This window comes from Electrophorus electricus, chromosome 16, assembly GCF_041902795.1.
Source record: "Electrophorus electricus isolate QZ-2024a chromosome 16, ASM4190279v1, whole genome shotgun sequence".
Lineage (NCBI taxonomy): Eukaryota > Metazoa > Chordata > Actinopteri > Gymnotiformes > Gymnotidae > Electrophorus > Electrophorus electricus.
Genome location: NC_137512.1, coordinates 13,130,384 through 13,147,306, shown reverse-complemented (window position 1 = coordinate 13,147,306; position 16,923 = coordinate 13,130,384). Strand labels below are relative to the sequence as shown.

At 38.4% G+C, this 16,923-nt stretch overlaps 2 protein-coding genes across 2 annotated transcripts; both read left to right on the top strand.

Annotated features, from left to right (window-relative positions):
- The first annotated feature begins 490 nt into the window (after positions 1 to 490).
- On the top strand, positions 491 to 7,538 carry si:ch211-153b23.7 (uncharacterized). Its single transcript, XM_027004938.3, has 7 exons — positions 491 to 951; positions 3,122 to 3,272; positions 4,051 to 4,194; positions 4,980 to 5,114; positions 5,291 to 5,521; positions 6,293 to 6,418; positions 7,019 to 7,538. Exons 1-7 carry the CDS (start codon positions 848 to 850, stop codon positions 7,250 to 7,252), a joined length of 1,125 nt encoding a protein of 374 aa, XP_026860739.2. The 5' UTR covers positions 491 to 847; the 3' UTR covers positions 7,253 to 7,538.
- Positions 7,539 to 13,384: 5,846 nt separating this feature from the next.
- LOC113574188 (putative alpha-ketoglutarate-dependent hypophosphite dioxygenase) lies at positions 13,385 to 15,594 on the top strand (the record flags this gene model as incomplete). Its single annotated transcript, XM_035532366.2, is given in 7 exon segments — positions 13,385 to 13,586; positions 13,790 to 14,041; positions 14,044 to 14,065; positions 14,272 to 14,363; positions 14,631 to 14,770; positions 15,017 to 15,121; positions 15,241 to 15,594. Coding segments are annotated over 7 exon segments (906 nt in total), but the record flags the coding sequence as incomplete, so codon positions are not given.
- Between the last annotated feature and the right edge of the window lie 1,329 nt (positions 15,595 to 16,923).

The following is a 16,923-nucleotide window of genomic DNA, read 5'->3' as shown; positions in this document are numbered from 1 at the left end:
ATTTCCATCCACTCAGTCACTTCCCTTACCCAGATTACAATGCTTAAAAGATTCATGAATCATTAAACAGTATTTGTATCAAGGAGCTCAGAAGTAGCTTTTGCATATTGTATTCTGTCTTGTCTGTCTTGTCAGAGTTACAAGATGTTTCAATACTTTATCTCATTTTTCAAACCCCAGATGAAATGAGACATTGCGACTCAGGCTCTTAAGACATCCTTTTATCTGCTCTCTTACATTGGGCAGTTCTCTGTGAGTGAACACTAAGGATTACACCCAAAGACTTCTATTTTGGTGCTTTAATGTATGGAACAGTTGAAAACAATGACATCTTACAGGTACTGAGAAGTTTGTGGTTTTGTTGTAGAGAGGATGGGCTCTATGAAAAGAAACTCCACAAAAAGCACATGTTAGCAAAGAGGAATTTCCCTTGCTGCTCAACGTCACACTTCCTCATTCTTCTCTCACTTTATTAACTATATCAACAAAACACTGTCAGCCATATCAAGGGTGTAAAACATTATTATAGCTTATACATCAATTTATGGCAGTAAAGCTTAGCTAGAATATTTTGTTTTCACACAGCATTCTCTGGTTGATTGCCTTGTAAAATAAGATAGCAGTGAACACAGAAACCTAATGCAGCAAAACATTTCTTGTGGTACTTCCTATTTCATGCTGTTTTGCATGTGAGCAGAGGAGACTTATATTTAGACCTCATGCTTAAACTCACAGTGATTTCAAATTCATAGTTGTTTCACTCTTACTTGGTAACAACATTTGGATTATTTGCTGGTGCAGACGGATGTTTTAATCGGTGGAATCATTCAGAATAAGATAGTACAGTATGGATGGAAGCTCATTATCATCCCTGTCAGAAGAAGAATCTTCAGCTAAACAGCATTCTCTCCCTACAGAGACAAATGAACAGAAGACTTCACTGGACTCGGGGTAGGCAGAGTTTTGCAGCTTTATGGTTTGCTCAGTGCTATTCTGTTGATTCTAGTCTTGCTTCATTTAATTTGCATACTACATGATGGAATGTCAGCATTTACACTGACATTTAAATGATCACTTCTGTGTATTAGTTCTAGCAGTAACATTTACTAGAGCTGAAATATGTACGAGGCAGTGAAGAATTAGAAACATATTTATTGATTTCACTTTGAATATAACAAATTAGACCATTCACACTTAATATGTGATGTACATATGAAGAATATTTGAAGTACACAGGAATATAAAAATTTAGCAGACTTTTTGCCATTACTTTGTCAGCTTTTATTCACCTGCTATATTGTCAACAGTACAGTAGTGCCTCTGTAATAAATCTCCAAAAAGAAAGTGTGATATAAAGTATTGGGTGATAGATTTTTTTTGATAATCTCTATGAATCAAAGTTATTATTTCCCTCTTTTCAGCCTAGAGGACAATAATATTTTCCCTCTTCAGTAACAAAATATGATACCTTGGTCTCCTTCCAACTGACTCCATAAAACAGAATATTCTTTATATTGGGGATCATATTTTAGACCTTAAATAAATAAAAACAATATAAAAGGCCATTTTATATAATACTCTAAGTGTAGCCACATTTGTGTATTTGTAATAATTGCCGTGTAGCATCCCTTCACTTACAGTATTTATTGTTCATGCCCACTTATTTTCTTGCTTGTCTTCTGTTCTCTTACCCTTTTAACCACCCATACTGGTCCCATTTATCAAAGACAGACTAAAGCTGGAAGGGGTATTTAGAGGAGGAGGCGTTTGGCAGGACCAGACAGGGACAGCCATTTAAATCATTATACTGTATTTGTCTCATGTGCTCAGAGTGAAAGAGTTATGATGAGCTTAGGCTTGTTAAGAGTTATGATGACTTATAAGCTTATGTCATTGACGATAAGGGCCTTTAAGTACCAGAAACTACTTGACACTGAAAACCCCCTCCACTTCATTGTATTAACTTGGTGTGTGTGTGTGTTTTAGGTACTTTTTTTTCCTCTTCCCAATGTGATTGTTTTACAGGGACCAAAATCTCTGATTGCACACATGAGTGTAAACACAATACACAGTAATATATAGGTCTGTGTGGAATTGTCCCATAAAGATAGGGACATCAGCTTTTGTACTATGTGGAAGGTGGGGGGAGGGGGAGGGGTGGCAAAGTACACAGGGTTCAGATTCAAATGATTAGTTTTGTATTATGTATTACACATATTAATACTTATTACCTATTAAAGATTCTTATTTTAGTAGTACTTAATCTAATAATTTTTTGGATTACTTTACAATTGAAGGTCCTATATTAAAATAAAAGCAAAATAAGCAGCACCAACCATTTGGAATGACAATGTCATCACTGCATATAAATAAATCATCCAGGTAACTCTATGTCAAGCCTTAAAAATGCAGCCCTGAAATGCACTGCAAAAGCAGCAAATGACTTTCTATTTCTGGATGATGCTTTTGAAAGATAACACAACTGAAGTATCCTTTAAAATTATGATTGTGCATAGGAGTACATTGTGCTCTAGCTTTTTTTTTTCACAGAAATTTGTCAGAAACAATATACTCATGAGACTGGAAGGGAACCATCACTTTGATCTTTTTTTTCTTTGCACACTGCTCTAATTTTTTATTGTTTCAGGAGTATTCTCAAAATGGCAAACCATTTGGAATATACATATGCAAAGAACAGATGGATCTCATTCATGAAAACAAGACACTTATAATAACAAAGCATGTGTAATTTAGTTTTAGAAGTGACAGAATATTCATTTTAAGTTTATTTTTTGATCATCATGCTTACTCTTACAGGTTTCATGTTTTTTAAAGTTTGTTTTATATTCATGATGACTTTCACTTTTAGTATTAGTATTATTTTAGTGTCTATTTGTATGATAATGTGAAAAAAATACTGAAGATTCTGAGAAGACTTAGATCTTCACACAGGAAATGCTCTTTGAAAAGTGTAAGCTTATGCAGATTGTTAGGCAAAGATTTTGAAATTCTTTTATCCAGTGCAACCCATAAAGGATAGTGTGAAAACTCTCTTTGTACTAGTATGTAATTTCAGGAATGATGAACACCAGGCTGGGAATTGGGCATGTGTGTATTGCAGGCCGGTGGAGGATTTGGCGAAAGGGGAGAGACTGCTCTCAGGAGAGGAGCAGCTGACCCTCATCACAGAGAGCATGTCAGTCACAACTGCAGATGAGGAGAAGCTTCTGCTACTCAACAGGAACACAGAGCTGCGCAGACTCAACAAAGAGGTAGAGCATGCGCCTCCCTAACGCTTCCATTTTTCTTTGATTGTTGTGTTTGAAATTTCTGAAAAGCCCATTCTCATGTAACCCTATACAAGTGTACAATTACTTAAATATTTGCACACGCACATAAATATGACAAACAATACAATACAACACAAAATGTGTGTACAGTATGTATACAAATTGATTCTCTGTAATAAAACACTGTAATAAAAATAGTTTACACATCTTTACAGAACACATTGCAACACTTACGCCTTGATCTGAATTATGTTTAATTAATTGGAAAAAAAGATTGGAAGATTAATAGCCAGATTTGCTGTTCAGCAATTCAGAGCAGGTGTGACTTTTTTTTGTTTGTTTTTGGCCAACACATAAAGAGAAAGCTAGCAGCTTTTATACTCACTTAAAAAAAAAAGAACATACATTTTTTTCTTTGTTTGGACAGTAAAAATATTCTGCTATATTAAGGTGTCTGTAAGCTCTTCTCTTTTGCAGACAGTGTGGAAAGCTTTTCCTGTGAGAAAATTATTATTTGTTATGGCTCCTGCTTGCTGTCCTCCTTTCACTTCATAAAACCACAAAGAATAAAGCAGACCTGAGAAAATACAGAGAACATTTTGGTGAAGGTTTAAATGGGACTGGGACACTCCCTCTCCTGAATGGCCTGGCTCAGTGTGGCGTAACTCTGTATGTGTGTTTGCATGTGTGTGTGTGTGTGTGTGTATGTGTGTGTGTGTGTGTGTGTGTGTGTGTGTGTGTGTGTGTGTGTGTGTCACAGCTGATGAAGTTAAATGAGGACTGGGACCACATCTACCGCAGTACAAGTGAAGGCCTGCAACAGCAAGTGACCACCCTGGAGCAGGAGACCTCTGATCTCAAGCAGCTCAACAGCAGACTCCTACTCAAGGTGGAACATGAACAGGTACTTGACTACACATAGTGTCCAACCTATCCAGACTGGATTATAGCCCTGCAGATCAATAAGGCAGTCCTGATTGGTTTTTAAAAGGGGCATATTATAAGCAGGCTTATGGAACAGTTTCAGGATGTTTACCCATAACATCCTGAGACTCTTCCATAAGCCTGCTTATAATATGCTTTTTTTTTTTTTTTTTTGATGCCCCATTGAGTGTTGTATGTTGGATGGCTTAGCATTAGCACATTCATGCTCAGTTACCATGGAAATGGGGATGCATGGCCATTGGTTGGCTGCCTTGGGACTTAGAAGAGCCCCAAAGAAATTTGCTGTTTTTAACAGGTTGCTGTACCACTGTTCTGACTTGTTAATTGTACTAGGGTGTTAAAATTATTATATATGGTAGGGCCACGTTTTCTAGGTCCTGGCAAAGTGTCGGACATCAGTAGATAAGGGGATTTCTGTTGACTCTATCAAAGGCAGGAGTGTCTGTGGGTGTTGGCTCTAGTCCAAGGCAACACTTGATCTCACTAATTAGGCAGTCCTATTAGTGAAATCAGGTGTCATACATACTGTGAAACATACTTGTAAACATAGTTGCTCAGACTGATCCAGGCAGTGCATGCATGATATGGTTGAGTCTGTGACATTTTTATGCAATGGAGTGGAAAACAACAAGCATTTATGGAAGGTAAACACCCCAGTGCCCAAGCCTATACTCACTGTCAGACTCTATGTGTTTTATGTGTGCAGTGGGATTGATGCCTGTGTGTTCCTATATGTGTGTCTAGAATAAACGTGAGTACTATGAACACACGCTGATGCAGGAGCTAAAGAAGAACCAGCATCTCCAAGAATACATCCGGCTCCTGGAGAGTCGCCTTCATCACACCGATGCTCTGAAACACTGGTCTACAGGGACAGAGGTGATTAATGCAGCCAGTGTGTGTGTGTGGGGGGGGGGATGCTTGTGTTCTACCAGATGCTAGGACATGGTGCTGGCCCTCATTCACAAACATGCATGCAAATTCAAGCCTGGCTATACAGAGCAGAATGGGTGACTCATTTCCATTCTATGTTGTTCTATGTTTTTCCTCTCTAGAACACATCAGCACTTACCAGACCACTAGACGAACAACTCATGGAGCGAAACCCCAAGATGCAAGTGGGGCTCGCCTCAACCCCAGGGCTCTCTGTGTCCGCAGGCCCACCTTTAGAATCCCGGCAAAGGAACAGGTCCAGCCGAGGGATCCCTGAGAGCTGCGAAAGCCAGGCAGAAAATGTTAAGGAAGTGCAGGACCTGAAAGAGCAGCTGGAAGCCTTGAGATGTCAGGTGAGCTAGTGGCTTTAAATCTGTCATCAATCATGCAGGACATATCATCCAGGGCCATAGTTTGGCGATTAGAAAGATTGGACAGTGTCAAAGATTGGCCTGTGCACAACCTTAAAATATGCTGTACACTGCTGTGTTCCTAGTGCAGTGTTGTAGCGTTTGTGTGGATAGACAGCACCACCCAGTGGTAAAAGGATCATCCAACGCTCATAGCAATTCATTCCTGCAACCTGGAATGCATTTCATTGTCCCATGGAGGCTGCACTGTAAAAGAGCAACTGTTTATAAGAGGAGATTTTCTGAGCTCTCCTCAGATTTTGCCAAGTATCTCAAAAAAATTCAGTGTGTTTAGTGCTGATTTAATTAAATGCCTGGGTAAGCTAAATATAAATAAACAAGTTAATGAACGAATAACTGAGTGAGACTGAATGATTATATACATACAAATGAAACTGTCAAAAAGAGACTGTATTATTTTCAGCCACATACATAGTGTGTATTGTAAGGCCTCTGAAATAGCTGCAGGTTGTACATGTGAAGAGATGTCACATTCTGTGCAGGGTTTTTCACTGATATTACAACAAAGGTGCTCTGTGTCTTATCAGATTTGGGAAGCCCCTCTGCATAGTTATTTTTTCCTGTGGCCCCATTTTAACTCCTCTACAAATCAAGGCCAAAATGAAGTAAATGGGAAAAGGCAGGATCTGAGAACTTTATAGATACAAATATTCATTAAAACTGATTAAACAATTTTCAATGTTCTATTTGCAGACCAAAATATATGAGGCTGACTATAAAATAGAGCACAAGGACCACGAACGCATGCTCCAAGAAAATAAAAGGTTACGGCGGCGCGAGGGAGAAATGCGCCAGCAGATGTCGCTGTTGCAAGAGCAGGTGAGTTAGGGACTGAATCTGTCGGTTAGTCTGCCATACTTCACGTCATTACACAAAGAAGGAAGAAAGCCTTTGTTAAACATTGGAATTTATACAAATAAAATACAGACACGGCCAACAGAAAATCAAGTGAAAATCCTTCCACTGTGTCAGTACGCCTCCAAAAGCACACTGATTTTTCCTGTTCCTCTTATTTGACTGTTATGAAATTTAGACCACCTGCCTTTGGTTAACATATTATGAAAAAGCAGGCTACTCCTGCCTCCAGTAAGAGCAGTTGTCTGAATAGTCATACAAAGAGTGTAAGAGGATGTAAAGTCTCGGCAGCTGTGTAAGTTTAGGCTACCATTTTCTGATCTGGTCTGACTATGTCATTATATTCAAAAGTCCTTCCCATTCATATAACCTTTAAAGATTATAGATAATATTTGAATCATGGATAACGTCATCACCACCTGTGTTTCTGTAAAGATATAGTGTGTTGTCTGTGCTAAGGATATATATATAAGAAAAGAGTTGATCTGTAAAATCTTAAGAACACAGTAGAGGTAAAGGGCATCTTTGGGTAATCTCTCGGCCTCCCCCTTTCACCCCTATCAGCTGAAGGTATATGAGGATGACTTCCAGAAGGAGCGGTCAGACAAGCAGCTCCTCCAGAGACTGCTGATGAGAAAGACTCCAGGTACGAAGGAACCAGTGCTGGTCCACCGCTGCAACAACGACCAGGAGCGAGTACGCGGAGAGTGGCAGAAGAACAGGGAGGAGGAGGAGAGAAGAGCTGTGTGTGTGTGCCCCAAACACTGCAAGCACCATAGACAGCTGGAATACCCCTAAGACAGACAAACACACAAGTACACAGACACACACAGACATCTTTATTAAAAAAGGAATGTAACTGTATATTTAATGAAAGCTATACATTAAAATGTAACTATTTTAAGAAATTTTAAAATGTACTTATTTGAGGCTTTAGCTTGTTCTATATTGATCATGTGCTTCAATGCTTCAGCTTACATTAAAAAACACACACACACACATTGCTTTGTATATCAAAAACATGAATGTGAATGTGAGTAAAAGCTATTGTTTTGTAAACATTAAAATATACTTATTTAAAGTTTCACTTTCACCCTCACCCCTATAAATAAACATAGCACTGTGCACTATAAACTCCCATTCAAACGAGCCTGTACGTGGATAATTCCTAAACCCAGCACATTCAGCCCTACCAGCCAGACAATCAATGTACAGATCACAATTCTTCAGGGTTTCCCCCTTTTTGGGTTTTACATAACTAACACCAGATTCCATGGGTCACCCGGCATATATCTATAACAAGTATACAATTATACAAAGAGCTCTTAAATAAGAACAGAGGAGGGAGGGTTCACGAAATAAACAGTAAATTGCGTTTCAATGTCTCAGGCAGGATAACAAATCATTACAGAGTGTACACAGAATTCAGCCCGTGCCAAGGGGCAAGACAAGACTTCCTCCGCCTTATTAGAGACAAAAACACCTCCTAAACTGAATTTAAACTAAATTTAAGCACAGAGATACTGAGCAGGAGGAAGACACATTAAATGGGGTGTCACTATATATATATATATATATATATATATATATATATATATATATATAGAGAGAGAGAGAGAGAGAGAGAGAGAGAGAGAGAGAGAATTCAAAATTGTAATGGAGTTTCACAAACTTTCCAGAGAAACAGAACATTTTGGATCATCTGCTGTGCAAGCATATTACTTCTGTGTTAGTAGTAGGAGGAACCAGTTTATATTACAAAAAGTAGTTGTTTAAATCATCACATTTATCCCACGAGGTTCTAACATTCCAAGAATAAAGATCAGTTCTTTACTCTCTTTTGCAAGAAAGTTGTCATTATTCCCAGAGATTTGGAATTAACTTCTTTAATCTGTCCTATCAGTAAGGTCTAAAATTTGTACAAGGCCTACAACTAATTAATTTAAGTCCATTACTGAAATAATTTTTTTTTTCCAGCATTTAAGACCACAGGCTGATTTTAATAAAAAATAGCCAGGATACTCTATTCATATGTCATGATGCTAGTGAAAACCTTATCTAAATATAACTCAACCAAGTCTTCCTGGACACACCATATAGAGGGATTTGAAGCACTTGACTGTTCTATTAATACCTGCGAAAGAGAAAGTAACATAAATTTCAACAAACCCGCTAAAAAACTTAATCTACCAAAGGAAAATGGTAGATGTTTAAATCATAAAAAGCATTTCATGGGGTTTTAGTTTCAAGAGTATAGATCAGTCCTTTTTGAGCTTTCTAACTTCCTCTTGGAAACATTGAAAGTAGTCACTATTCCTAGTTATTTGGATATATGAAAAAAAAAATTCCCCACTTGCCCTCCTCTGGATGATGTCTTTCTCCTTCAAGCTCAGGTCATCAGGTCCAAGAGGCCTGGGAGCTTGAGGGTCCTGAGTACTAGCTTAGTTGTTCCCAGGACTGCACAATTCTGAACAGAGATCTCAGATGTTCCTGGGATCTTACCCCCAATTTGGGGGTCGAAGCCCCTGGTGCTCAAATTACCACAGGAGCCACTGTTGACTTCACGTTCCCCATTTTCCAGCTCTTCTCTCAGCTCTTGGTATTTCTCAAATTTTTCATGCTCCTTGGTACTGATATTGCTATCACTTGGGATTGCTAGATCTATCACTACAGTCCTCTTCTGCTGTTTGTCCATTACTACTATGTGCAGTTGGTTATCCATTACCATTTTGGCAGTCTGTATTTGGAATCACATAACATCTTAGTTTGATCATTCTCCACCACCTTTAGGGGTGTATCCCATTTTGACCTTGGAACTTACAACCCATACTCAGCATAAATATTTATGTATTCTATGCCAGACACTTGGTTATGGTGTTCCATGTAAGCTCTACCTGCTAGCATCTTGCATCCTGCTGTTATGTGCTGGATTGTCTCAGGGGCATCTTTGCACAGCCTACATCTGGGGTCCTGCCTAGTGTGGTAGAGCTTGTTCCTGTGCTGCCAAGATTAGTGCCTCTGTGTTGTCTTTTCCAGCCTTTTCCAGCCATTGGTAGGATTTCTCCATATCAGTCACTTCAGCTATCTGCCAGTGATACATACCATGCAGGAGTTTATCCTCCCATGATGGTTCCTGTTCCTCCTCATTCCCATCCACCTTATGTTTCTGCTGTCTGAGGTACTCACTAAGCACTTCATCACTTGGGGCCATCTTCCTGGCATACTCTGGGATCTTGGACATTTCATCCTGGATAGTGGCTTTGATGCTCACTGGTCTTTGGCCCCCCTCCTTACATTTACTGGACAGTCTCAGACGACTGGATTTGGGATGAAATCCGCTGTGCATTGTGAGTAGTTTTCTTGTCTTGATTTCAGTGGCTTCTATAATCTTCTGTGATCATCTTATTATGCTAGCAGGGTATCTCATGACTGGTAGAGTGTAGGTGTTGATAGCCTGGATCTTGTTCTTCCCATTCAACTGACTTCTCAGGATTTGCCTCTTTGTAGGTATTTGGCTATAGCTGCATTCCTTGTGGCTTCTTCATGATTTCAATTTGCCTGTGGGATTCCAAAGTCCTTGTACTTACCCTCAACATCTGCTATATTATTTTCTGGAAATACAATTCCTTCAGGTCTAGCTACCTTCTGTTCCCTTGTAACCATCTGACCACACTTATTCAGTCTGAATGACATTCCGATGTCGTTGCTGTATTTCCTAGAGAGATGGAATAATGATTTGAAATCTCTTTCACTTCTGGTATATAACTTCATGATATCCATGTAGAGGAGGTGGCTGATGGTTGTTCCATTCTGTAGCCAGTAGCCGTTCTGTAGCTACTCTTGGTGATGGTTATTTCACTGACCAGGTTCACTCCTATGCAGAACAGCAGTGGGGACAGGGCATTTCCTTGGTAAATCATGCACTTGGCAGTGACTTGTGCTATTGGTCTAAATTTGGCCTCTATGGTTCCACAGCATCATTGAGTTCGTGATGAAGGCTATTAGAGTCCTCTTGATGTTTTATAGCCTCTAGCATTCCAGGGTCCATGTGGGGTCATTGAATCATAGGCTTTTTGTAGTAAATCTAGGTGCTGCACAGGTTGGTCTGTCTGGTCATACAGTCTTGAGTGTCTGCAGCTGGTGCTTGGCTCCTCTGGTGTTCTTGCCATTGCCTTTCTGGGCCTCACTCATGTATTGTGCATGCTCATTTAGGCTGCAGTGATACCCAACAGGAACTTTCATGCTGTGTAGGTTATCGGCTGGTAGTGGAATGGGTCCTTCAGGATCAGCACTTTCTGGCCTTCAGTTAACAATTCAGGGTGGGTTACATCCATTAGCAACTGGTTCATTTATGCTGCCAGATGCTCATGGAGTGCAGTTAGCTTCTTCAACCAGTAGGCATGGACCATGTAAGGGCCTGCAGCTGTCTAGCTCTTCATACTTGAGACCCTGTCTTGGATGTCTGCTAGCATGATGGTTACTGGATCCTGTTCAAGGAGGTGTGGTCTGTTCAAGGTGGTGTCTTCCATCTGAACTATCATCCTGGCTACTCCTTGCAGCATAGTTCTGACAGGAGTTGCTGGTTGCAGATGTTGAAACACTGAGATACTACTCACAAATAAGAGGAGTTATAGTATGGGCACTAAAATGGGACCATCCCTTACAAACCTCTTTGCTGGATTTATTGAGAAACAATTTGAGCTGTGTTCACACAAGAAAAATCTGTGCATTCTTGCTAAGCAAAATTTCATAATCCTTAAACAAAACATGGTTTTATTATGTGTAGTGTAGGTATTTGAAATATAAAAATTGAACGGGTTACATATTTAGAGTGTACTTTTTCAAACATTAAGCATTGGCAAAAAATATTAAATATTTCTAAACACTCTGAAACACCTATTAATGGATAATAGTGGTGGTGTTATAAAGTAACGAAAAGTAACAATTAAAAATATAATTGTTATAAAGTAACAATGTGAAATGTTACTTTATAAAACCTATTTAAAATGTCAAAAAACTGCTTTCAGCTTCTTTTATACTTTACAGTATATTATTCATGGGATGAGAATTATTATCCAGCTAGCCATAATCCTATGGTCAGAAACTAAATATAGACAAAGAGTTGGAGGATATTGTGCATATTATTATTATCTTTTCTAATGCTGATACTGTGCATATACAGAAAACCCTAAATTGGAAAGATTTTCCCACATGAAGCTTCCTCATGTCACGGTGCACCAAGCACCCAGCCTCAAGCCTTCGTCATTAGACAACCTTTGAGGTCTTGCTGCTGTTTATTTAGTGTTTGATTGCTTTAATATACAGACTTGTTATGGAGAATAAAGATACTCCAGAACTTCACTCGCCTCTCACCCTCTGTGTTACCACCATCTCACCTCTTTTATTAAGTTGAGAAGAAATGTCTCTTTGTTCTAATCTCATTATTGAATTTAGATAACTAAATTGACAAAACAAAACAATAGCTGCTGTTACCCTAACTTTGACTCACAAGTACGCATGTCAAATCATTATGAGGAAAAAGGTCTCATACTCAATAATTTCAGTTTTCTGTCTCTGGTCAAGTGTCAGTCTTTGATGTCAACAACAACAATAATAATAATTACTATTTGTATTTTCAGGTTGATGCAGAACACATCAAGATGTCCATCAAATTCTAAAAATATAAAATACATTATGGAAAACAGTATGCATAATAGTGCTGAGGTAATTTTACCTTTAAAAAAAGCAATGTGTTTTCAGTCTTGTGTACATCCCTACAAACAGCAGGTCTACATGTATTTTGGACAATTTTCAGTCTCAGGTCTACTGGGCATTTAGCCTTCACTGGCTCCAAAACATCTTGTATCACTGATAAAATAGCCAGTCAATGGCCCTGCAATACACCAGCCTATTGAGTCTCAGATCACTTTCCAACATAATCTGCAGGCTTTATTTATTTCGTGTAGATGCTCCTTTGTAATGGGATTTATAGCCAAAACAGGAAATGTGTCCTTATAGTTCAATTTGGATTTTACATTTCATCACATTAACAATGCCCCAGTAAATCACCATGAATCACCATGTATTCATTCCTGCTGTCACCTTTTGTTTAGAATGGTCACAATTATTTGTACTGGAAGTTCTGGAATACAGTCCAGTGTTTGGAAATACAGAATACTGTGTTTGGAAGACATCCTACTGACAGAGGATAATAGAGTGAGGTCTTCTACAGCTGACCACAGTTTTGATCCAAATATCAGACAGGTGGTAAGAATTTTGCTTTATGAATGTTATATAATGGAATTGAATATGCACTTTGTTTCTGTCCTGTATATTGCTTTCAACTTTTACTTTCTCCATTTTATTTTGGTCATTAGTATTTTTTTTTTAATTGTGTTACCTTGGGTTATAAACCAGGACCATACACAGCTCTCATTCATTTGCATGCAGCAGGTGCCTGCTATTCAGGCAGGTGTAGCCTAGCTCAATATTTTAGGGAACAGTTTGATTCTTTCAAGTGACATATTATTATGCATGGTGCCAGTGTTTTACAGCACCCGTAAGGGCGATGGTCCTCCACCCATTTGTTCAATAGTAACATGTTTTTAACAATAAATTGGTCATGATGAGGTGACTACTGTGGATAATTCTATTGCTCCATAAACAACCAAGATTAAGTTAACTCTTAATATGTGAAATGGAAGTGGGTGGACAAGCAGGTTTATAGATGAGGAAACCATGTTGGAAATACCTCTGCTAGGGTGTTCTTGAACTCTTTGACAGTTTCTCCCGCTCTCCATCTCTCTCCAGCCCCCCCCCCACACACACACACACACACACACTCACACACACACTTTTAATCCCAGAGGCCTTCGCTTCATAAAACCAGCAGTCTCCCTCAACAAGTATGACTCGGGTCTCAGAGAATAACAAGAGAAGAGAGGACCTCAGCGACACCATGGTTACCAGAACACCAGAACAAGCCCCTTCCAGCATTACACTCTATATCAGAAGATGGCAGAGCTTACGGTCCTCTATGAGAAGCAAGGCTATCTAACCAGCATTCCTATACTCAGCTCCAAGGAGCTGCAGCAGGCTAGAGATGCCTTCACCAAACTGGAGAGGAAATTTGGTATGTCTCGCATCCTTTGCAATAAGACACTGTAATTGACTAGAACACAGTGAGAGCACCTGCTTTGACAGTTCATAGTTCTCACATTCACCTTTAACTAGAAACACAGGAATGTGTTGATTGTGTTTATTTTAACTTTTGGAAAGGAATTAATTTCATGAGAACTCATATGAAATATGTATGTGCTCAAACTACTGACACAGGAGAGCACTACACCTCTTATAACCTGCATAATGTTCATATGGAATATGACTGGGTCAGGGCACTAACCAAACATCCCAAAGTCCTAGAAGTGATTACAACTGTCCTGGGTCCTGATATCCTCCTGCTGGATTCCCAGTTCATCTGCAAATACCCGGTGTCAAAACTTGGTTTGCCCCACAGTCAAAACAACAAAAACATGATTCTTTACAGCCAAAGGAGGGACAAATTCGAGCCTGATCAGAAAATGTCAACTGGGCCTGGCATCAAGACATAAAGTAGGTGAAATACAAGGGGTTAGAGAAGATCTGGGTTATAAACATGACCAGGCATCAACATGTTGTATTTGTTCACATTATTGCTGTAACAATACACTAATTTGTTTCATTCATGTTTTGTAAGATTAATTACTTAAATGTGTGTATGTATATATATTGTAGATTTGGGACCGACCTCTGTATATCTCTTTTGCACATGGTCATAGGTATTGGGCATTCGATGGAGGGCCAATTGGGTCTGTCTGGCCTGCCTTGGATGACTCTCTTGAGGACAATAGTGCCCTGCAGGTCATTCCAGGTATAAAAGCCATGCAGATAGAGTTTTACAATGTTCTGTTCCCCTTTAGGTCAGCAAAACACCCACTATTTAGCCTGCACAAGTTCTGGCACCATGGCAACCAATCCTTTAATGATGTTCTCACCTTTTTATGTTCTGAAAATAAAGGCTGCTTTCTGCCATACCTATGACACACTTCCCCAGCTAATTACCACACTATAGCCTTGGTTAAGCAGTAACTTTAAAACATTAAAGTTTAAACTTTAAAGTCTGCTCCTTTTCTAACAGGAACTCACTTCTCTGGCCTTCTGCCACATCGGCAAGCCGAGTGTGCTGGTAACATGCTTTCTGTCAATTAAGAGATTCCAGAGGAGCTGGTGCAGAAAGAGAAGGCTGTGCTCTGCCCCCTACTGGCTGGGCAGATGTCTGTAAGTAGCACATTCGTGAATTTTGTTTTTATAGTATGTCTGAAATTACACAGTTGCATGAAACAGGATATAATTATCAAGACTTTGGAGCAGTATTACAATGTCATGTGTTGAGCAAGATCTTGTGATGTTACTCAAAGTTTGTTTTCTGCTCTGAGCCAGTCTGGGTATAGAGCTGTGTAATACATTATAATTTGTCTGAATTTAATGCATTTCAAGAAGTTTCTCTAATATTGCAATGTGTAGATCCATGATAGACTTTTGGTTCACACTAGTGATCCCAACATGTCAGATAGGAGGCACTGTAGCTTTGTGATTTGCTATGTTCCCACTGCAGCATTTTCCATTCAGGTTAGAATCCTAGCATTCCTCTCTATCAGTAGAAACTGGTAATCGATTTCTGGGTTTGGCGAGAAAAACTACTTGCAAATGAAAATAACATGCCAACGTCTTCTTTGTGTTTCTGACAGGATCCTGAATGACCCAGCAGTTTCCCTGCTATTGTCCTGGTTAGTGGAGATGACAAGTACAACCATTTCTCCATCAAAAGTCCAAAAATGTGAATGAATGAATTGCTCATAATTACTATTTAGTACATATTGATCATATATGTGAAATTAATGAGCTATTTAAATATTTAAGCCTTAAATATTTAAAACCTTTACTGATGGAAATTGATGAAAACTAGTTGTTTACAGATGTGTGGATAAATCATTTATGTTGTTCCTATGTGCTTTACTGGATGGTTCCTATAAAGTGATCTGTTCTTCATCTAAGTCATTAAAATAAATATGGATATTTTTATTTAACAAACAATAGTTTACACTGGAGTAGCTTTATTTACTAAATGTTAAATGTTAAACAAAATTTGTTGAAATTCATAAAGCAGAATTACAGATGGATTTCTGATTTATAATCCATAAGTACACGATCAAGCATATGGCATATAGATTAAAAAGTTTTTTTTTATTTGACTGGTCCTTTGTAGCTGATTGTAGCTGATTAATAAGATCTCATCAGACTGTGAGTAGAATATCAACAAGAAATCAGTGGCAGTACTGAATCATCTAAAACATTCATAAAAGTTAATATATTTAAAAGTTAATATATTAGATTGGTAAAACATATTTATGATTAACATATATATTTAGATATATTACATTAATTAGAAATATTATCAATACATTACATTATGCAGATATATTGTTAATACATTCTTTATATTAAGCAGATATATTGCTGATACATCAGATTAAGTAGGTACATGCCTTATTGTTAATGTGTTACTAACATTAAGTTAGTACATGGTTAAGTTACCATCAAATTGATATATTGCTGATGTATTGTTAAATGTCTGTCTCATTTCTTAAGTAGGTGTATGCCAATTGTTGATATATTACTTAAGTAAATATTATTAATATTTTACTTACATTAAGTTTAGATATTGCTGATACATTACTTAAATCAACTAGACTTATTATAAACCTGGTACTATCATCACTCATACATTTATTGTTGGTGTTACTAACGTTGTAACGGTGCTGGCCCCAGTGCCGCAGGGCATTTATTAACATTAAACATGGACAACACAAGTGGCACTCACATACAACTACACGGGTGAACATTATTAAACATTTAACACTAACGATATACACTTAAATACGAAAAGGTGGAAACAAACACAGACGTTTACGTGCTACAGCTACTGTTTACATTAATGACTCACAAAGAGACACACGGACAGGGGTTTAAATGGACACACAAGACAGTAACACTAAACCCTATACACGTGTGTGCAATCCCAGGGGGCGTGGTTACAAAAACAAAGACACAGTACCTTTGTGAATCCCCCTACACACGGCGCGCTGTACCACGTGACTTATGGGAAAGGAGCAGTCCGTGACAAACATTATGCAGATAAACTTGTAAATAAAGAGTCACATTAATGATATATTGCTGATGTGTTGCTAAATGTCTGTCTCATTTATTTGACACACAAGAGCTTAGTAGCGAAACATCTATTGAACGGTGCTTATAAGGATAATGAATACATAAAACCATTATTAACAAAGCCAAGAGCTTGTATATAACTTTTTGATTATCTTGAGATGGTGTAACGGATCTGCTGGCCCGAGTGCCGATGGGCGTGGAGC

Excerpts from the sequence above, each read along its gene's own strand:
- si:ch211-153b23.7 (XM_027004938.3), top strand. The coding sequence starts at position 848 with ATGGATGGAAGCTCATTATCATCCCTGTCAGAAGAAGAATCTTCAGCT. Across the intron at positions 5,115-5,290 it reads ACTGGTCTACAGGGACAGAG|AACACATCAGCACTTACCAG; the intron begins GTGATTAATGCA and ends TTTCCTCTCTAG. Across the intron at positions 6,419-7,018 it reads TGTCGCTGTTGCAAGAGCAG|CTGAAGGTATATGAGGATGA; the intron begins GTGAGTTAGGGA and ends CACCCCTATCAG.